This window comes from Panthera onca, chromosome D1 (assembly GCF_046562875.1).
Source record: "Panthera onca isolate mPanOnc1 chromosome D1, mPanOnc1 haplotype 2, whole genome shotgun sequence".
In the NCBI taxonomy this organism is placed as follows: Eukaryota; Metazoa; Chordata; class Mammalia; order Carnivora; family Felidae; genus Panthera; species Panthera onca.
The window spans coordinates 17,032,746-17,056,196 of record NC_138348.1 but is presented as its reverse complement, the minus strand read 5'-3'; the positions used below and the strand labels follow the sequence as shown (position 1 = coordinate 17,056,196).

Genomic DNA, 23,451 nt, shown 5'->3' with positions numbered 1-23,451 from the left:
CTATAGTGACAAAAAGCAAACTAATGTTTACCTGGGGATGTGGCTGGGGGGTGAGAAGAAGGGAGGGAGAGATTACCAAGGGATACAAGGAAACTTTTAGAGGTGACAGATATGCTCATTATCTTGATTTGATGGTTTCACCCTGTCAAGAACTAAACCCTTTTAAAAGTGTGAGTTTATTTCATATTAATTACACCTCAATAAATCTAGAAGAGAGAGGGAAAATGGGAATAAGAGAGAGAAAAAGTATCCAAAATAAAAGAGGTATTTAAAAAAATGAGGCATTAAAAATGAATTGAAAACTGTGGGGCTGGGGACACCTGGGTGGCACAGTGGGTTAAGTGTCCAACTTGATCTTGGCTCAGGTCATGATCTCACGGTTGTGAGACTGATCCCCAAGTCAGTCTCTGTGCTGAGTGTGGAGCTTGCTTGGGATTCTTTTTCTCTCTCTCTCTCTCTGCCCCATCCCTGCTCACACATTCTCTCTCTTTCTCAAAATAAACAGTTTTAAAAAAAGAAGAAGAAAGAAAACTGTGGGGCTGACATAAGAGGGTCTTCTCATTTTCAGCGTCGCACTCCCTCCTGCCCTAGACTGTTCTACTGTGCCTAGTATCTCTGAATCAAGTTTCTCTCTGGCTAAATTTCTCTAGAGTAATGTTTGGCAAACTTTTTCTATAAACAGCTACGTCTTTGCCACAACTACTCAATTCTGCCATTGTAGCACAAAGGCAGCCACAGACAATATGTAAATGAAAGATGTGGTTGTGTTCCAATAACTTTATTTACAAAAACAGGCAGGCGGCCAGATTTGGCCCAGGTGCAGGCCATAGTTTGCCAATCCCTGCTCTAGAGAATCATACTAGTCTTTCCATCTTTGGAGAACTAATCAATTTCTCTTCAGAAGCGATGGCTATAAAATGCTTTATACCTACAGAAGACAGTTAAGCAAATAAAAAGGGAAAGGGGAGCCATGAAAAAGGGATACCGAAAACCTAAAAAGCGTTCTGCTATTAGCAGCAGGGGCAACACTTCTGACAGCTTGCAAAAAGTGTCTCGTCTGATAAACTCACATCTACGACAAACAGAAATCAGAGCAGGAAAAGTAGGTCTTCAGAAGCTTTTGTGACAGGTGTTTATAAATGGCTTCCAACTGTTATTTTTGCCTACCTTGACTTTAGTTGGGGGTTTTAAGGTATGAGTAGTAGTCTGGGAGATTTTGCTCCAAATTTGTTTAACTGAAGTATAGCTGACACACAATGTTACATTAGTTTCAGGTATTTAAAACAGTGATTTGACAAGTCTATATGTTATGCTATGACCACCACAAGTGTACCTACCATCTGTCACCATACAACTTCATTGCAATACCATTGACTAGATGCCCTATGTTCTGTTTTGTCCCTGTGACTTACTCATTCCATAACTGGAAGTCTGTGCCTCCCACTCCTCTCCCCTCTGGCAACCATCAGTTTGTTTTATTTATGGGTCTGTTTCTGCTTTTTGTTTGTTCATTTGTTTCATTCTTTAGATTCCACATGAAGTGAAATCATATGGTATTTGTCTTTCTCTGCTTCACTTAGCATTATACCCTCTAGGTCTATCTATGTTGTCACAAATGGCAAGATCTCATTCTTATTTATGGCTGAGTAATATTCCTCTGTGTGTGTGTGTGTGTGTGTGTGTGTGTGTGTGTGTGTGTTATCATCCACTCCTCTGTCGATGGACACCTGGGTGGTCTCCGTATCTTGCCTATCATAATAATACTGCAATAATCACAGAGGTGCACATATCTTTTTGGGTTAGTGTTTTTGTTTTCTTTGGGCAAATACCCAGTAGTGGAATTACTGGATTGTATGCTATTTCTATTTTTAATTTTTTGAGGAACCTTGATAGTGTTTTTCCACCGTGGCTGTACCAATTTACATTCCCACCAACAGTACGAGGCAGTTCTTTTTACTCTACATCTTTTCCAACACTTACTTCTTGTCTTTTTGATTCTAGCCATTCTGACAGATATCAGGTGATATCTCATTGTGGTTTTGATTTGCATTTCCCTGATGGTTAGTGATGTTGAGCCTCCTTTCATGTGTCTGATGGCCATCTGCACGTCTTTGGGAAAATGTCTATTCAAGGGTCTCTGCCAATTTAAATGGGATTTTTTGGTTTTTTGGTGTTGAGTTGTATAAATGCTTTACGTATTTTAGATATTAACTCCTTATCGGACATACCATTTGCAAATACATTCTCTCACTCAGTAGGCTGCCTTTTCATTCTGTTGATGGTTTACTTTGCCATGCAGAAGGTTTTATTTCAGTGTCATCCCAATAGTTTACTGTTGCTTTTGTTTCTCTTGCCTGAGGTCACTCCAGATTTTTCCTTAATTTATATATTCTTGAGAGAAAAAGAGAGAACGTGAGCAGGGGAGGGGCAGAGGGAAAGGGAAAGAGGGAGAGAATCCCAAGCAGGCTCCACACTGTCAGCAGGGAGCTCCACACCATTAGCACGCTGTCACCATCAGTGTGGGGCTGGATTCCATGAACCGTGAGATCATGACCTGAGCTGAAATCAAGAGTCAGACGCTTAACCAACTGAGCCACCCAGGTGCCCCTCTAATTAAAAGGTGGATTAACTCACAATCTTCTACAAATTTGTCTCAAATGCATGACCAATTACTACAATCTGTAATAAATGAGATACATGCTCAGGAAAACAAATCTTAAGTTCTGTCAATTAACACACTCCCCAATTTCACTGAATGCTTTTCCTTCAGGCATTATAACTTTTCAGGATAAGTTTATCTGTGCTTCCTGACTCCACAGGAAAGGAGTACTAATTTCTTTTCCAATTACTATATTAGATGACAGAAGCACTGGATAAAATGAGATCAGCAATAATCATTCACTGCTCATTAAAAGAACTAGGTTCAGAATTGATCTCTACCTTTAGTTGTCTTCTTGGTCAAAACGATGCAATTTGTTTTGGCAAAAGGTAGAAAGGTTTTTTAAAAGGTGATGGAGATGGGAGTAGGAGAAAAGGTGACAAATTAAACACATCAGTTGAAGATTTCTAAGGCCTCATTTTTCAGAGCAAAGGAATGTTTGGTGCTTAACCGACAGAAACTAATAATCGCTGTCATTTTCAGATAGAGCTAGCTGGAGAGAGGTTAGCCAATCCCTGCTGATTTACACAAACATTTGCTTCCTGAGTTCAGAGTAAATCAACTTTGGGGAACATGTCTTGTGTGAAGATAATTTTACAGGGCACCTCTCTAACCAGCTACCATGAGTAAACAGCAGCCCAAGAGTAAACTACTTTTTTCTGTCTGGTTCTCTCACCCTCATCTGCTGGGAAAAAGAAATGCAGGAATCTGTGATCTGGCCTTCATTTATAGTGTTCAACATTTTAAAAAACTGAAATCCATAAGTACCATCGGGATTTGACAAACTTTGGTTTTCCAAAATCACATAGGTGTGAAAGTATTGTTAACGAAGGGACATCCAGGCTGCCATGCTTCAAAGGCATGGAATATCAATATTAATAACAATGGTGATGATATAGTTTATAAACAAGTTATTTTAAATATCAAACAATTTCAAAAATAATTTGTATAGCTCACATTTGAAATAAATTACATTATTTTCTATAGCAGATTTACCTTCTTATAATATATTGCTTTGGCAAAGAGCAAAATTATTTTTGTATTCCTTGCCCTAAAGTAGGTTGCCAGCTAGGGTGACAAAGGGAGACTTCTCTAAAAATAATCCACAAAACCAGTAAGAAGCATTAATGGAAATTTTAACTTTATAGTATTTGAGGATTCATACATCTTCAGATGTATGTTATTATTAATTTACATTAGTAGAGAAAACTGTTACGGTGATAGATGGAGACAGACACTGTTGACTGCTTTTTCAACATCCACTATTCTCTATCCCTTCTCCTTCCTTACTAGCAAAAACCAATTCTGTTTGGGTGTCTAGCCTCAGAATGTTTGTGAGGTGAATCCTCAGCTCTAGAACATACATCAGTCACTGGCATGTGACAAAAATGGTCAATGAAATGCAAAGTCTGTTGAAGGGCCTTAAAAAATGTCTCTTAAAAAGAGACACTTATGAATAACTAGTCCTTGTTTTGCCCTGGAATGTTCACTGGTGAGTATATAAAGCCTGGACATAACAACAATGACCATGAGCAATGTCTGCTGACACGCTGACGGAGGCAGAGCAGAAAGAGGACCAGAACGTGGGTTCTCACGGTGTTCCTAAGCTGCCGAACTGGACAACTCTAGCAACTTATTAGGTGAATTAGTAAGTCCAGCTATTGTTTAGCCACTTTTAGTTAGCCTTTCAGTTACATACAGCTAAAAGCGTCCGAACTGACACAATTATAATGCCCATAATTACAGATGAGGAAGCCAGTTCAGAGAAAAGTCAACAGACACAAGGCCAGTCAGTAAGTGGCACAGTCAGGATTAGAACTGCTTGCTTTTCTCTAACAAATGTTTAAGTCCCATTATGCGTGAAGCACTAGGTATACACTGGGTTTTAAGGGTGAAAGGAATGCAGTTCGTAGAGACTCCCAGTCTAGAAGGGAGATAAACATACAGTTAAATGTGATAAGAGGAACAGAGCAAGGAGCTACTGATTCACAAAAGAAAGCATTCAACTATGCCAAAATATGTTAGGGATGGGTATATCCAGGAGAAAAAAAACTTTTTTTTTTTTTTTTTTTAAGTGTTTCTGAGACAGAAAGAGACAGAGCATGAGTGCGGGAGGGGCAGAGAGAGAGGGAGACACAGAATCTGAAGCAGGCTCCAGGCTCTGAGCTGTCAGCACAGAGCCCAACGCGGGGCTCGAACTCACAAACCGTGAGATCATGACCTGAGCTAAAGTCGGTCACTCAACTGACTGAGCCACCCAGGCGCCCCTAAACTTTTTCTCTCTAAAATTTCAAAGGACAACCTCGTATGATTCTTATATGTCAAAATAAACATTTTTTTAAAAACTTCCAAAGAAACGGATGTAATCTCATAAACACAATGTTTAACAAAATAAGAAAGACATAAGAGTATACCCTATGTGATTTCATATGTAGGCAAAATTGATCTATGCTGTTAGAAGTCATGACAGTGGTTTCTCTGGTGGAAGGGAACTGGAGTGAACTGAAGAAAACCCAAAAAAGTTTCTGTAGTAATGGGTAAAACATCTGATACTGACATGGGTGCTAGTTATCCAGGTGTTTTAGCTTGTAAAAATGTATCGAGCATATATACATACACATAAATATATATACATATATGTGTAGTTTTCTATACTTATATTACTTCAGTAGTTCAAAAAACTAATATGTTCCTTACAAAAAATACAAACAATAAGAGTATAGAAAGTTAAAAAGTGCCAGCTACCTTGGTCACCTTTCTTGAATCCCACACTTCTGTGAGGAAATTACTGTTAACAGGTCCATTTATCTAGAATGCAAACCATTCTAGATAATCTAGAATTTTTCCCACATATTTTCAAGTATAAATGACCACAAATGCATATACACAAATGATTTTTTAGTATTTTGCATTTTAAATAATAAATCATACCGTACATGTTTTACAATTTGCTTTTTTTAATCTTCCATTCATCTTTCCATTCAGTTAAGTACTTCATAATATGCATATATTGTTAACTCTTATGTATTACTTGCTAATGCACACTGATATATTTGTAGTTGTTTCCAATTTTTCATGTGTGGGCATTTCTGTACTATATTGTCCTGTAAAGGAGCCTGCCAAGTCAAAGGATAGAAGATTACCCCAGATTTAGTACTAAACAAAGAAGATAGGAAAGAATATTCTAGGTCAAAGAAACAACAGAACATAACCAAGAAAATTTAAGTATGTGTCAAGTCTGGAGGACAAGGTGTATATATGACTTCAATGGAGAGGCTTATGGGTGAGATAATGAAGGGTTTTCAGAGCCACCATAAGGAGTTTGGATTTTTTCCTAGAGCCTAAGGCAAAGGGAGCTACTGAAGCATCACAAGCAGAAAAGCCAACATACAAGGGTTGTATTTAATATCTTCCTGATAATAGTGAAAAGCTGGGTGATAAAAGATAGGGACTGGATACAAGGGAATGTCATGGAAAGGGAGTATGCCATGGGCAATGTGGTAAGGAGACTGAATAAATAGGACTTTGTAATTATGATGAGAGACTGAGAGAGAGACAAAAAGCCCATGATGACTTCCAGGTTTCGCGTGGCCACTGGACAAATGGAGTGTCATTAACCAAAAAGCGAGAGAAGCAGAATTTAAAGGGGGTGGATTTGGGGTTCCATCTGGAGAATATGGAGCTCTGGGACATCCAATTGGCAGAAGCTGACAATGCACATCGATCTGGAGAGAGAGGAAGAAGAAATAAAGATGTGGAGGTGTCATCCAGTGGTGATTTCAAGCTGTATGTCACCCACAGAGGGAAAACAGAACAAGATGAAAAAGAAATCAAGGATGAAACACCACAGAATATAAATTTTTAAAGGGTAGGCTGAGGAGGAAGTACCTAATAAGGAAAGTGAGTAGATGCACTCAAAGAGGTCAGAAAACCAGGAAAGGAAGGTTCTTGGTTCTCTGAAGAAGAAAATGGTCATTAATCCGAAACGCTACAATTAGTTCAAGTAAAATGAAATGAAAAAAAATGTACTTTAGATCTGGCAATTTTGTTACTGCAAGTTTCAGTGAGCTCACTAGAAGAGAATAAGGACGGAAACTGACTGCAGTGGGTTATAAAGGGTTGGAAGTTAGGAAAAAGCAACATCAAATGCAGACTAAGATAAAGACAATAGAGATGAAACTTTTAGGAACATTAATAATAAAAGGACAGAGAGGGCAACTGCAGAAAGAAATTAAGAAACAGAGGAATTGTTGTTATTTAAGAGGATAAAAGAGATGCAAGCATGTCTTAGAAGGTCAGGACAAAAAGCCTAAAGAGAACTCAAAGAAGGTACAACAGACAGATAACTGATGTAGCAACACCACAGAGAAGACTGTCTAGATAGATCAGGTTTCCAGACTGATGGCCCGACTCATTTACTGGTTTATACTACTTCACTTTATAAAAGTTTTTCTTTTCTGAAACCAAGATGAAGCTGCTCTGAATTGAAACAGTTTAATATGTTATTGAATACTCTTAAAACATTCAGGTAGGAAACTATTGAGAATATTTTTTCTCAAAGACAGGAAGTTGAACTATTTGAGTGGGAAATCTTTTAATGGTAAAATGCATTAGCCATTACAGGCCATCACACTGGGCCATCACATCACAGGCCACCTTACTAGACTGCTAGCTTCTTGAAAGCATAACGATTTAATACATTCCAAAACAACTGCTACGTATCTACCACGCTAGCCTTGAGGGGTACAAATATGAGCAGGACACATTCTCTCTCCTCAAGGAGCTTACAAATACTTACAACACAGTGCACTGGGTACAAATAAGAGAGGTGGACACAAACGCCACGAGTACACAGAAGAGGGGTATCTGGCTTTGCCTGGAGAGTGGCAAGAAGTCAAGGAAAACTTTCTAGAGGATCTTTGCTTACACTGGGTCTTCAAAGGATAAGGAATTTACCAGGTAAAGGGGAAAGAGAATTCCGGCTGTAGAGAATACCATACGTAAAGGCATAGAGAACTGAGTAAGCCCAGTAAATACAGGTGACACCCGGGAATTTCTGGAGTATATAAAGCAGGAAAGGATACAAGAGAATCAATCAAGAATGAGCTGCTAAAGGCATCACCGCTCATGAGCTTGAACATCTTATGGGTGATAGCCAATCACAGAGAAGTAACACTGCAAGATTTTTTTTTTTTTAAATCTTAATTCCAGGGTAGTTAACATAGTGTTACATTAGTTTCAGGTATACAATACAGTGATTCAACAGTTCCATATATTACTCAGTGCTCATCAAAGGGGACTCTTAATCCCCTTTACCTATTTCACCCATTACTCTACCCACCTCACGTATGATAACCACCTGTTCTCTATAGTTAAGAGTCTGTTTATTGGTTGGTCTTGTTTTGTTGTTGTTTTTTTTTTTCCCTTTGTCTCGTTTCTTAAATTCCACATATGAGTAAAATCATATGGTTTTTGCCTTTCTCTGACTGGCTTATTTCACTTAGCATTATACTCTCTAGGTCCATCCATGTTGTTGCAAATGCCAGGATTTTGTTCTTTTTTACGGCTGAGTAACATCCCACTGTATGCTTAAACCACATCTTTATCCATTCATGTATCAACCACATATTTATCCGTTCACCTATCGGTGGACACTTGGGCTGCTTCCATAATTTGGCTACTGTAAATAATGCTGTAGTAAACACAGGGGTGCATATATCTTTGAATTACTGTTTTCATATTTTGGGGTAAGTAGTAGTGAGATTACTGGATCATAGGGTCATCCTCTTTTCAATTTTTTAAGGAACCTCGATACGGTCTTCCACAGTGGCTGCACCACTTCACATTCCCACCAACAGTGCACCAGGGTTCTTTTTTCTCCACAACCTCACCAACATTTGTCGTTTCTTGAGTTTTTGATTTTAGACATTTTGACAGATGGGAGGTGCTATCTCACTGTGGTTTTGATTTGCTTTTCCCTGATGAGTGATGTTGAGCATCTTCTCATGTGTCTGTTGGTCACCTGGATGTCTTCTTTGGAGAAATGTCTGTTCGTGTCTTCTGTCCATTTTCTAATTGGATTATTTGTTTTTTTGGTGCTGAGTTTTTATAAGTTGTTTATGTGTTTCATATACTAACCCTTTATCGGGTATGTTATTTGCAAGATTTTCATTCTTTGTACCCTCCGTGGACCTGGTACCATGCTTTTCGCTATAGAAAAGTCACAATGAATGTGTGCAGAATAAACAGAAGAGGAGAATCTTAGAATGATAGAGACATTTTGAAAAAAACAAACAAAAAAAAAAAAACACAGATCCTAGGGAGAAGGGAATAAATTGAAAGGAATAGAATATTTAAAAGCACAAATTAATTTCCTAATATAGAATAATGAAGTCAGAATTATGCTGACAAAGGCCCTGTTAAATAAGCATTTGTTGTGCACAACATCCTACCAGTCAAAAGTTAGCTTAATATTCTTCAAAGAGTCAAAGTAAAGAGTCCCTAAATACAGGGTTTGGGAAAAGTTCCACAAACTTCGACTTTGACTAGACTTTCACTGCTTGAGGCAAATGCTCTTTGATAATTAAGAAATGAGCAAAGAAGGGGGAAAATACAATAGATTCTAGTAGTTTAGTGTCAAGTTTAATGTAACATCTGATGACAAGCGTTAAGAATTTCAAATTTATTTATTTGTAGATGTTTATTTTATTTTTGAGAGAGAGTGAGCTAGAGGAGGGGAGGGGCAGAGAGAGAGAGTGAGACAGAGGATCTGAAGTGGACTCTGAGCTACCAGCAGAGAGCCCCACGCAATGCGGGGCTTGAACTCACAAAAGGTGAGATCATGACCTGAGCTGAAGTTGGAGGCTTAAACCGACTGAGCCACCCAGGCGCCCCTCAAATTGAATTTAAAAAGTCATTCCAGGGGCACCTGGGTGCCTCAGTCAGTTAAGCGTCTGACTTCGGCTCAGGTCACGATCTCACGGTTTGTGGGTTTGAGCCCTGTGTTGGGCTCTGTGCTGACAGCTCAGAACCTGGAGCCTGCTCTGAATTCTGTCTCTCTCTCTCTGCCCCTCCCCCACTCACACTCTCTCTCTGTCTCTCAAAAATGAATAAACATTTAAAAAAAATTGTTTTGAGTCATTCTAGGGGCACCTGGGTGGCTCAGTCAGTTGTGCATCTGACTCTTGATTTCAGCTTAAGTCACAATCTCGTGGTTTGTGATATCAAGCCCCACACTGGGCTCCACACTGACAGCACAGAGCCTGCTTGGGATTTTCCCTCTTCCTCTGCCTCTGCCTCTACCCTGCTCATGTGCTTTCTCAAAATAAATAAATAAACTTAAAAAAAAAAGTCATTCCATTTGCCAGCATCAAAAGTAAATGATTAAACGAACTGAGAAGATTGCCCTAACCTACTAAGAGAAGCAGACTGCTGCATTTGGTAGAAATCACCAACTTACTTATTTCCTCCATCACACTGAGGTAAAATGTTCTATAATAACATGGCACGCATTATTAAAATATGAATAACTTCATCAAGCTTCTCTATCTTAAAGAGATAATCATATCTTGATTAGTTAGGTACAATACTGGCAACAGTGACAACTGTACTCCAAGATAAAGGTTTAAAAAACAACAGGGAGAAGAAGCTGATGTCCTATGTACACAAGAGGCAGGAAACTCAACAAACAACTGGACCAATGGTTTCCCATAAATAATTGTGCAGGAGGGATGAACTTGACTGAACCCTAGGGAACTCCTAAGCTTTGGACAAAGATGAGGTCAGATTCCCATCATAATTCAAGGATCTCTACTCTAAGAAAATAACAACTCTAAATTTTAATGTGATATGCCACTAGTTTGATTATGAATGAGAACAGGTAACATTCTACGGTCACTGGCATCAGAGGCTGGAGGTAGTCATGTATCAGGTTACCATTATTAGACAACAAGAACGAATTTACCTACTTGACTCCAAGGCAATGACACGTAAAGGCAATGTAACTATTGTGCGTAACGTCCTTTTTGAAAAAACATTTGATAAGGGTCCACAGAGTACTTTAAGAATATAATTAACTCAATAAAACTAAACAAAATACATACAGTGATCTGGATTCTAGTCTTGAATCAGATACTGATTAATTATATATATAATCATAGCTAAGTCACAGTCCATGTCTCAGTTTATGTATTACACTGATGTACTTACTCATGACTGTATTAAATGTTCTAAGTCCTTAAAAAAAAGTAGTACCTGAAAACAAAAGGAGTACTTGACATATAAGGGTAAAGGTGTTCCATATGAGATGAAGTTAACCACCATGACTAAAGCTAACAATTTCCATTTAAACAGAACTTACCTCCAAAAACATTCAGTACATTCAAAACATATACATGTTCATTAATTCCTAAAAGGCACTATCCAAGCATTCCATAAATAAGGAAGGAGACATATTAAATTACTAACTCAAAATCTATCAAAATAGTCTGTTACAGAATCAGGAATAGAATCAAACTCCCAGTTTCACCCCCTCCCCCCCCCCACAGTCCATTGTTCAAATCACCTACTTAGCTTAAATTATGTTGTTCTATGCATCAGAAACATAATTAGTTATGACAGGAACAGAAACTTCTCTCCCAAAGGCTTCAGAATCCATTTTAGTAAAACATGTTCAAATTTAAAATAAGAATGGTTTCATGGCAACTATTTATTAAACTCAGAAAAGTATTTCATCTTGTATTAGGTTAAGCAATCTGTATGGAATAAAGACTATAATTTTTAAACACAGAAGCAGAAAAACAATCCAGTAGCAAAGACCAAAGACTATAAAGGTGTCTACCTCTTTAAAAAGGGACAAGAAAAATAAGAGAAAGGGTAAAAGAAAAATAAATCCTAAAACTACAATGTTTGTAAGGAATACTATGGAATATCTATACCACGGACAAATGGCTTGAAAAACACACCTCCAGAGAAGTATCAGATACCTATTACTCCATCTTCCTAGCAATATGTTTTCTCCCCCTACAGGGTATCTCCTGGGAAAAACAAGGTACTCTCATATATGCTGTTAATCTGACACAACATTTTTTGGAGGCTATCTGGAAATAAGTAGTAAAAGTCTGTTGTTGTTTTTAAATATACTAAACTTCTTTTATACTAACTTTGACCAACTATGGTAGATGGATTATTGTTCTCAATTCTTTATATTCGTACAAAATTATACATCCACACCCTCTGTCATGAAGCTTTCCAGGACTTGGCCACATGATTTGTTTTGGCTAATGAGATGTCAACAGTCTTGAGGCCAGGAGAGGCTTAAAATGTATTTTGGTAGTTTGGCCTGCTTCTTGTATTCGGTGATAAACCATGAAAAGGGATGCTCCAGGTGGCTGCCACCCCTTTGTGGTAGGCCTCAGAATGAACACATATAGAACAGATCTAACCCAACCTGCAGCCTGGAGGGAGGGCCAGCCAACCCACAAACTGAAGTAGATGTGTCCAGCCACGCTCAGCCTAGATCAGGGATACCCCATGTGATATACAGACCCAGTGTGTTGTAAGCCGCTCAAAAAAACACCGGTTTGTTATGCAGAACTATTACAGCAATAGCTGACAAATACACCCAGTAATCTCACACCTAAGAATTTATCCTAAAAGCAGTCAGAGAGAAACAGATTCACACACAAGTGTGTCAATCACAGCAATATTTACAATAGCAAAAAAACTGGAAACATCCTATCATCAAATATTAGAGGAATAACTAAATTATAATCTAGCTAGACCACTAAATATTTGAACCCATAAAAATAATGTTAAAAAAACACTCAAAAACGTAAAATGCTCGTAAAACTTTCAGTTTAAAAGGCATAAAAAGCAAGACTATTTTTTTTTTTGAGACAGAGGGGCAGAGGAAGAGGGAGAGAGAATCTTAAGCAGGCTCCCATAAATTCTGCTTAAGATTCTCTCTCTCTCCCTCTTCCTCTGTCCCTCTCCCCCACTGACATGCTCTCTCAAAAAAAAGTTTTTTTAAATAAAAAATTAAAATTAAAAAATTATCTAAAAATAGAGAAAAAGATAAAGTGGATAAAATAATTCACTGAAGAAATACAAATGCTTTTCTGTACTAAATATTATTTTATGCTAAATATTATACAAAATACTATACTCAGAATAAAGAAGTAAATAAGACAAACATGTTCCCTAAAACGGTTTCTTTTTTTTTTTAATTATTTTTAACTTTATTTACTTATTGAGAGAGAGAGAGAGAGAGAGAGAGCGTGCACGAGCAGAGGAGGGGCAGAGAGAGAGAGGAGAGAGTGAGAATCCCAAGCAGGCTCTGAGCTGACAGCAGTGAGCCCAATGCAAGGCTTGAACTCACGTGAGATCATGACCTGAGCCGAAGTTGGACACTTAACCAAGTGAGGCACCCAGGCGCCCCTGTTCCTTAAAACCTCTCGAAACTAACAGTCTATTGAAGAAGATCTATATTTAAAAAAGAAATTATTATACACTTGTAGTTACAAATGGTGATAAGCTACTGTGACAGAATATTGTTTCTTTCCCCCTTCTTACTCGGTACCAGAGTTCCTGAATTTCATCTGCCTATGGCCGCCTGGAATAGACTACACTTTCCAGCCTTCCTTGCTCCTAGAAGGGCCCGCATGACTAAGCCCTGACCAATGGGATCTAATTGGAAGTGGTATATACAACTTCCAGTAAGCATCCTTAAAAATAAAGGGCTTGCTTTTGTTGTTTTTCCCCCTTCTCACCAGATGGAGCTGATATTTTGGACTATGATGTGGAAGCTTCACGCTGAGAGTGGCAGAGCAACAGAATAGGAGGAGCCTGGGTTCCCTGACACTGTGGAACCACTATCATCAGTCCTCGTACACCTACAGCGCTTTTACATAAGAGAGAAAGAAATTTCTACCTTGTTTAAGCCATTTTCATTTTTAGTTTTCTGTCATTCACAGCTGAACCTAATCCTAACTGGCACAGCTATGAAAGAAAAATGAAGGGTTCAATAAGAGATCATAATAGAAACAGTTGATTTTGACAGGAGGAAGGCGTCTAAGGGACAGGTCCTCTGAAGCAGTAACATTTAAGCTGTGACCTAACACTCGGCCAGGAGAGCACCAGGTGAAGAGAGGTTGGGTGACAAACTGTCCAAGGCAGGGGAAATCAAAGACGCAACTTCTATGACTTAAGCCTGAGTCACCACCGGGACAAGCAACAAATTTGGGGATGTTAAGACTGCTTCTACAGTGAAACGGAATAAAAGCAGAGTGAGGAGTAAAGGAGCTAGATGGATGGACTCCAATATCAGAACCTCTATTCTGACAAGCAAAAGACCGACCGCACATCGTGCCAAACTGAGGAGGGAGGGGTGCCGAACGAGGATGAACTCTGTTAAGGAAATTAATAGTTGCTTCCACACTTCAGTATTACTAGTGTTTGACATAGCTGGATTCCCTGATTAGAGTGGTTCATATACCATGAGGAGAATGTCATTAGGTATTTAAATGCTAACTCTCCCTGAAACAGACAAAAGTTTGGTGTTAAAATTTTTTAAAATAATGTTTCTTGTCTATTTCTGGTTATAAAAAGAAAACATATTTATTGTGGAGAATAAAGCAAATATACTAAGACTATAAAGAAAAAATAAACTACCCGTAAATTCATCACCTCCCAACGTTTTATGACACTGTTTTCCATGTATTTTACATGCCTCCATACATATATATACATACAACACACTAAAAAGCAGGACCGTGATGCACAGGAAGCTGATGTGTTTTTCACTTGCTTTATCACGAGCACTCTCTGGATCATTAACATATTCTTGAAACCACGACTTTTAATGGTTCCATAACATATAATTTGTTTAGCCAATCAAGTCAGGAGATTTCCTGAGTTAAAACTATCAACCGCAAATTAAAGCCCTGCGGGTCAAGGGGCTGACTTCAAAATCTGCAATGGAGAGTTTCTTCAGAAATCTCAAGTTGCAGTTTGAAAACACTGGAACTTTCTAACCAAGAACTCAATGAAGTTCACTGAGTTTTCGTCATGAAAGATGCTCACTAAAAAGCATATTTTCCCAAATGGAGCATAACATTTCACAATTAGTCTTGAGGAGGAAACTGAAAGAGTACCAAAGATTGAGGCAGCAATAACAAATAAGAACTAGTAAGTGCCCAGCATAAGAATTAATGACTATCTGCAATGTTTTGGTTTTTTTTTAATACAGCAAAAAAAAAAAAAAAAAAAAAAAAAAAAAAAAAGAATGTATGCATCTATTTCTTGTGTAAATTAAGTTTTCAAGTGGATATAGAAAAAATGACTGCAGAGAAGTGCATGCAGATAAAAAAATAAGAAGAAATAATGACAAAGGATTAATAGTTGTTAATTCTGGAATATAGCACTCTTTGAACTTTGCTATATTTAGCATTTCTCTCACAACCAAAAAAAATTAATATTAAATTAAAATAGTTGTTATGTGAGTAAGGTAATTCAGATTTTAGTTATTAAAGTAAAAGGCAAATCAGTGTTTTGCCAGAGGCTTAAGTAGATCTTTTAAGAAGGAAAAGAAAAATGCTAGGCATTCAACATTAGGCATCTGCTGTAAAATAAAACTATCTGAAACTAATTATCAATGTTTCGTGTCGGATATAAGTCTGAAGAAGGACCAGCTTTTGAACTTTATTGCTGTGCTTCCTTCAAGAACTAGCTTACCTAAAAATGTTATATTTTCTGTTCTATCAAAAAGGTTGTTTTAAGAGTTAAGCAAATTTTTAAAAATTGCCAAGATTGCATTTTAGCTTCTGACTCTGTTCTCTTTACTTTTATACCTAAGATTTTCCTGATGCCAGGCCCGTTTTTTAAAATTCTAATTTCTAAAACTCAAGCTTCGTTCAGATGACAGAGTCTGCCATTTGACGAAATGTCTTACTGAACATAAACATAAATGGTTGCAATTTTCTATTAAGTGAGGCCCCTAGTAGGAAAAAGAAATTAAAGAATAAAAAGATACAAAAATAAACCAAATCTTTACATCAATTCTGACAAACAAAAATTTCAAATAAATACAATTTTTCAATTGCCCCATTTTCCCCAAATGTAGCCTTAGGTTGTCTTAACTTTGTGACAACATCCCCCACTCCCTACTCCACTAATCAGTTCTCACCTTCTTTCCCTGCTGGAACACGTGCATTTTTCAGCAAAAGTGAGTCATTCATTGGCATCTTGTCAAACTAACCCTGAAACTATAAGGCGGCTCAGTGCTAACAGAATTCCAAAGCTAGAACACTTTCACTAACACACATCATTTTGACTTTAGAGAACTGAACCGCTTTCAGAGCCAAATACATACTAACGAACTCTGTTTATATTTTTTCCTTACAAATTGTTCTCTACCATGCTACCTCCTCCCAATTTTAGCTTGGCAATTCCCTAATCTAAAATACCTCCTGTCTCTGGAGAAGACAAGATGGGGAAACGCAGAAGCAGAAGAACAGGAGTGGGGAGAAAAAAAGCCATCGTTCACGCAGCCTGGGTAAAGATTCTATTCTGAACCATTAGTGACTCGTATCTGTTCCACATAGTTCTCAAAATTTCTTTCACCCCTTAGAACACACAATACAAACACAATCAGAAATCTCCAAGAATAAATTACTCTTATTACTATTATTTCACGAAATAAAAGTTTAAAAAACCACACAAAAATCAATTATTGAGAACTATTCAGTCAAAAATCTTCAGTAACATGTCACTAGCAGGAACTATGGATTGCAAATCACCTCATCCTTTTGGTTCACACACAGTCACCTACTCCAAGACAGAAAACTGCTCCTTTTCACCAGAGGGAGGGTGGTGGAGAAGGAATAAGAACACAAATGCTTTGTCGGAATACCACGGACGTTTACTTAGAGCTCTATCAATTGTCACACTCCACCTGGTGGCAGGAGCTGCCTGAATTGGTGAAGGAGAGGTCATTACACAAGAAATCCCAAAGAACACTTTCCAGATGTCCTGGGGAAAAAAAGCAAGATGCTCTTCTCTTGCTTTTTATATAAATAAATCTAACAAGGTTCCGCCGAAGTTTTTTTTACATAATAGGTCACTATCTAATAAAGAAGAATATAAAGGTATGATGATAACGAGAATAGGAGACCTACAATTAGAGTAATTTATTTACAACCATTTTCTCCACAGTAAGTTAAATGTCATTTCAAGCCTTTAAAACGGGTTAACAAGACACATCCAGTAACTACAAGATTCTCTATCACGTACTCCCACTAACTTTCTTTACCTCTGTCCCCTATGGGTAAGCTATAGAGTTTAATTAACACAGTTAACAGCAGCCTGCACATTGCTTTTAGATATCTGCCAGTAACATATACCCATGGGATACTCTAGACGCTGATTTCAACCAAAAATAAAAATAGATAAACAGAGCTCAAACAAAATTAAAACTGAGTCTGGCTGCCCACACTTATTTTCACACATGAGGAAAAATAGCAGTTCTCCTAGAAGCCTCGAGCAGACATATCTTTAGAACACAATGTTAAAAATATGCCCCCCCTCCTTTTTCCCCTACCTGTTTCTCACTCAAAGCTGTGATTTTGGCTTGGAGTTCATGAAGCTGTTTCTTTAAATCAGCATTCTGATTGGAAAGAAAAAATATCTGTGAGAAAGATATTTCATTTGTTAACAGAATAGTAGCAAGAAGACTTATGCACACTGTATTACAAATGAAGAAGCAATCTTAAGCATTTAGCCAATCAACTTTGCCATGCATTAAACTGCAGTCATACTACCACCGAAATCCTAATGGACAAATCCTAAATGTAGCTCCTAGCACTAGAACAGGGGCAGTTTCTTTGCAATTGTTTCAAACTACAAGAAGTTTTATACTTTAGCATCTTGCACAGTAATAGTACTCCTTTCTATTGAAATATTGTTATTCTTTATAGAAAGTATCAGTTGACAAAAAACCTAAAGCTTTGCTAATCAGACAAAAGCAGGAAAATGGAAGTTGTAAGTATGCATACACCGCATGCTTAATGGTATTATCAATAAAGATAAGAGTTTTTCCTCCACTTGCCCTCTCTCTTATTTCATAGAGCACATTTGTTATTTTAGCCTAGGTTTGAAAAGCTGTCAGTGCTGCACCTGCCTTAACACTACATCATTCAAATTAACACACTAACTACAAGGGTATTTTCTCAGTTCTAAAATTCTAGGAATCAAAAAGGAATACTATTTTAGATGAGATACACACTGCACATGCTTGCTTTCTATTCAAGTGGGGGAAAAAATCCAAAATCAAAATTTTCAAATGCTTAATGTAGAAGGACAGCCTACTAACAGACTAAATATCACTCCAATAAAAGACTAATTTTTCTTCATTGTTTTGTACGCTTTCTTTCAATTCACCCCTGCTTGGTCTTCTGCCAGGGTAAGGGCATACATCCTCCCCCCCCCCCCCCTTATGTTTACTCTATGTTGTCTTTTTTATAAGTGTATTTGATATAAAGCTTCTCTAACGAGATCACTCATAAGATTGTTCAACAACTTTCTGCCCACCTCAGATGCTCTGAGTTAAGACTGCTCTGTTACAGGACCACCAGCTATATCAGAAATGCTAATATTTTCTAATAATATTTCAGTTGCTGACAATGTAGGTTACCATATTAAATATAAAAGAGACTATTTATCTAAGGTCTACTGCCTCTTAATTCTCTAAATCTAATTTAAATTTTTATATACTTTAAACAATAAATAAAGATGGAAAAGCTTCTCAAAGAAGTTGGACTGTCAAACAGGAGTTAAGTATGGGCTATCAACGCTAGCTCTCAAAGTCAATGGATTATGTTAAAACACGACAGGCCACCGGCTGCTAAATTTTTGTAGAAATGGATATATTTCCCACTTCCAAAAATCAATCTGTTTCAGTACCATTCTTCAACCAAGAACTTATTTTCTTAATTTTACAATAAGGTGTGTATGGCATGTTTAACAAGTTAAAAATATCTACATATATATATAGATATATTTATGTATATATATAATGGATCTAAGTGTTCTGTAAACAGATTATGGGTAAACAAATCCTGAGGGTCTGATACTCTCCAAACTTATGACCCACTAACAATGGCTGCAAAGGAGACACTTCCTGAACAATAAATACAATCATCAAAGACAAGATAACTTTTTTATTTTAAAGTAGGCTTCACACCCAGCACGGAGCCCAACATGGGGCTTGAACTCTTGACCCTGAGATCAAGACCTGAGCTGAGATCAAGACCTAAGGTGAGATCAAGAGTTGGGTGCTTAACCAACTGAGCCACTCGGGCACCCTAAAGACCAGATAACATTTGAGGAAGATTTCTCTTCAGGGACAGAGAATAAAATGCCTAAGTCAAAAACTCCTAAGAGAATTTAGAAAGAAGGTAAGATCTGCTGGATTGTTACATAAGGTACTTTTAAAACCCTCTTTAAGGGCTCTTTCAAAGATAAAAAATTTTTTTAAGATTTTTAAAAAATTATTCTGAAGTTATTTAGCCATAGAGTTAAGTATTTAAGTGTTCTGTACTATAAACTATGACAAGATGAGAATGGTTCTGGACCATATACAATAATTCGGAGACTACAGAAAGCCCCATAAACTCTGAATCTAAATAAGTGTGCTTATGGAAATAGAATTTAAGCTACATGAAGAGTATTAACTCTCAATTTTTCTCCCAAATACTCAAAGCAATTAATATAAAGTGATGGTGAAACAAAGATGAAATGATAATACCTACACTATAATAGAATGACTGGATTTTTCTCAACCCTTATGACATGAAAACCAATATGCTAAAAATAATTGCTGTCAGAGATGAGATAGTTTTTAAAACTTAAGTGCTGGTCTGTATTTTAGTATGTTATGGCTACTTTATTTTAAATTATTTTAATTTAAAAATTAAAAAAATAAAAGTAGTATTTTACCTGTGGATCCTGCTTCATTTGAGCAACCAGTTTCTGGTGATAAAGAGAGAAAAAGAGCCATTAGTCTTACATATTAACCCACTATGGCTAATCAGACTTGGCCCCCAAAATCTAAAGTTTTAAGTCCACACAAAAAAATGAAAAACATGCAATCAGAATAGACCAAAAGCGTCTATGATCCATATAAAAGGTTAATGAGATACTCTTCCTCGTATATATAATATTAATATATTAACATATTATATTGCTATATATTAATAACATATTCATATATTATATTATATTATACATATATAAAACTACCACTCTGAAGTGAAAACCTCCTGCTTTTAACAAAACTGGAGATGTAGTGGGGGATGGGGGCTTTAAAAAAGCAATTTAAGCAAGCTGGATGTTCCAAAAGCCAAACATCCCTTTAAAATGTTGTCATTGTTTAGAGTCCCAAAAGGCCTGGAAAGAAGCTGCTTCCATAACAAAACAGGCCTGTTTGTATACAGCAAAGTACAGATTTGGCAAGTCTGTTGGTTTGGTTCTTAACCACAAAAGGAGCCTAGTGTCAGATTCGACTTTGCCACTATCCTCTGGGGGGGGGGGGGGGGGGGAGGGGGGGTGTACTAAGTGGAGCAGTGATGCTCAGTATTTATTTAAAAGTAAGGAAGTGAAGGAACAAGACAAAACTGTACCTACCTGGGTTCCTCCGGAAAGGAGAGTGCTACCAGAATACTTAACGAGAAAGACCTTTACTTAGGAAAGCAGAAGTCCAAATAAATGAAAAGGAAAGAAAAATGGATGTCTGTTGACCTAATCCAACCTCTAAAAGCATCACTGCCCAAAGGTAACAATACCCAGGGAGAGAAGAATTTGAAGGATAAAAAAATACCAGGCTGATTCCTAAAAGTATCTGGGAATAAGCTGTTCCCTAAGTGAATTTTTCATGTAACTAAAAAATCTGTCCCTCTCTTTGCGTGACAAGGTACTTTTACATTTTTTAGTCATAAAATATTTCTAAAATATATACTTAATCTGCCTTCTTAAATAGAAACAAAAGTCAGCTTTTATTGATACAGGCATGATTATATCAATTAGTATACTATTCCATAAACAACACAATAGGTCCTTACAATAAAGGCCCCTCACTGCTATGATTTAAGGAGTTCTCATGTCTGCATTTTAGTTTTTTAGTCTACTTTTTTTTTTTTTTTAAATAGGCTCCACTCCCAACCTGGGGCTTGGACTCACAACCCTGAGATCAAGAGTTGTATGCTCTACTGACTGAGCCAGCCAGGCACCCCTTTCAGTCTACTCTGTAATGCCAAGGAGTTAGCTAGCAAATCTTGCTAATATTATTATGTCTCCTCCAAGAGCCCTTGAACCCCAACTCAAATTTGCTACTTATGATCTGCTGTGTGATATGCTCAATGAACTAATTCTAAGATGATCGAATAGGTTGTAATAGCTTAAGAAATGCCCCTTGAGTAAAATGTATACTCTCTCGTGAGTGACTTCTAATATTTACTGTAGACGGTCAAGAGTCTTACTTCAGGTACTAAGATACATTCTGGATAGCCGAGGTTGGCAACAGAAGGTATATGTTACTATATTCTATATCATATGTGACAGTAGTAACTCTTCTACATCCTGGCCTTAATCTACAAAACAGTAATAACACACATTCTAAGAGTTCAGTGAAACTCAAACATGCCTTATACATACACATTTTTGCCAGTGCAGCCTCAAGGGTAGCCACACTCTTCAATGAAAAAGGTCCTTGGTTTTGTTTTTTGTTTTTTTTTACCTTAATTACTAGAGAGTTGGCTACTACACTAAAGTTGCCTTTTTAAAGCCAAAAAAAGGTTTTCTTCCATGACACTGGAACTTAAAAACCGACTGATAACCACATTAGGCCCTCATTCTTGGAGGAAATAAATAAACCAATTTTTCTATCTATAAGTAGTCAAGCTGCATTTGAGATAATCAGAGGCAGGTCAGGACAAGCTGGGCAACTTAACTAGACCATCCAAATCCCTAGTGACTTTAAGCCGACACCGTGTTATCAACGTTAAGCTACTTTCTTTTGCAAGAATGCAGCAATTTTTATGAGGACATACTTTATGCCAAAGGTGGGCATAAACTACAGCCCATAGGCAAATTCTGCCTACCACCTGTTTTTATAAATAAAGTTTATTGGGACACTGCATTGTCTGTACAGCAGCAGAGTAGTGACAGAGACCATAAATGACTCGCAAAGTATAAAAAATTTTACCATGTGGCCCTTTACAGAAAAAGTTTGCTAACCTCTGCTTTATACTATTCTCCGTTTCATGTAAAGTAAATACTCCAAAAGTTCAAATACGGCTTCTATCAAATCTGTGTGAGAATAATCAAAAGGCAATTTCTCAAAAGAGATGAGATGCCCATCACAAACCATTATGATTTAAACATTTACTCCCCATCAACCATGTGTACATTGCTAGTTTCTTAGCCAGCTCCCTGTCCATAAAGAACAAAAATATACGTCTACCACAGCAATATTTTCCTAACATGCGTCTATCCAGTAAACTCCGTTTCAGCCCTAATTCCATCCCTTACTGGAAATACAAAAGGGGTGGTTTTTGCTCCGGCATTTAGTCAAATATATGACCTGGCTCTGGCCTCAGCCTAATAGCCAGTGCCTACTTTGATGTCATTTCTGGCATTCCCGAACTCGTCATGATCAGTGATCATGGAGCTTAACACATGCCTAATCAGAATAACAACATCAGATTTACAAACAAGACAGGTCACTTGTATTTACTGTTAATACTTAATTTTTTCCCAAAATAATATTCCAAATGTAATTACAGTGAAAATATGTTTTGTAAGTATATAAGTTAAAAATATTATCCATCAACATATAAATGATTATTATTGTACAAACAAAATATGTAATAATTAAGGATGACTATAAAAGCTCCGATTTATGCTAAAAAATAGTTAAATATAAGGGGAAACAGGCGATGTAAATATTAGGACACTGGGATAACTCTCAGAAGAATATTATATATATCCCTTTTGAGCCAACAAATTAAATTAGATTTTAAAAGAAAAAACATTAAATTTTTTCATAATTGTAATTTTCATAAAATGCTATGCTTGAATGGAAAATATAAAACAAAATAATATGTAATTTTTTAATTAATGTTTATTTTTTTTGAGAGAGAGAGAGACAGAGCACAAGCAGGGGAGGGGCAGGGAGAGAGGAAGACACAGAATCCGAAACAGGCTCCAGGTTCCAAGTTGTCAGCACACAGCCTGACATGTGGCTTGAACCCATGAACCGTGAGATCATGACCTGAGCCAAAGTAGGATGCTTAACCAACTGAGCCACTGAGGCACCCCCCAGGTGCCCCAATAATATTTAAGAATTCTCATTTTTAGTAATTTAGTTCAATTTGTTTCTTGAGAGGAGGACTATCTCCTAAAATCATGTACAACTTTATTAAATATCTTTGATCCATACAAATTTCAGATTGATTATTGTTCTCCAGCAATTTCCTCTGTGATGATGTAAGCTTTGAACAAATTGTGAATTTAACTGTTGTCATTTTCCATTCAGCCAAATTAAGTATTCCACACACCTCTTGGTTAAAATACTTACAACCTGGGAAAAAGACAAACTTATTTTTTTTTTTTAATTTTTTTTTTCAACGTCTTTTATTTATTTTTGGGACAGAGAGAGACAGAGCATGAACGGGGGAGGGGCAGAGAGAGAGGGAGACACAGAATCAGAAACAGGCTCCAGGCTCCGAGCCATCAGCCCA

At 37.2% G+C, this 23,451-nt stretch overlaps 1 protein-coding gene across 12 annotated transcripts in view; it reads right to left on the bottom strand.

The window, feature by feature from the left end:
• The window catches only part of PHF21A (PHD finger protein 21A), a 184,071-nt gene that overhangs the window by 123,429 nt on the left and 37,191 nt on the right, over positions 1-23,451 (bottom strand). For all 12 annotated transcript variants that reach the window (XM_081790278.1, XM_081790269.1, XM_081790277.1 and 9 more), the window contains 2 exons: positions 19,652-19,684; positions 17,256-17,321 (listed from right to left, as the gene is read on the bottom strand). In XM_081790278.1, coding sequence (XP_081646404.1) covers positions 17,256-17,321; positions 19,652-19,684 — 99 coding nt within the window. The remainder of the gene's footprint in view (positions 1-17,255; positions 17,322-19,651; positions 19,685-23,451) is intronic.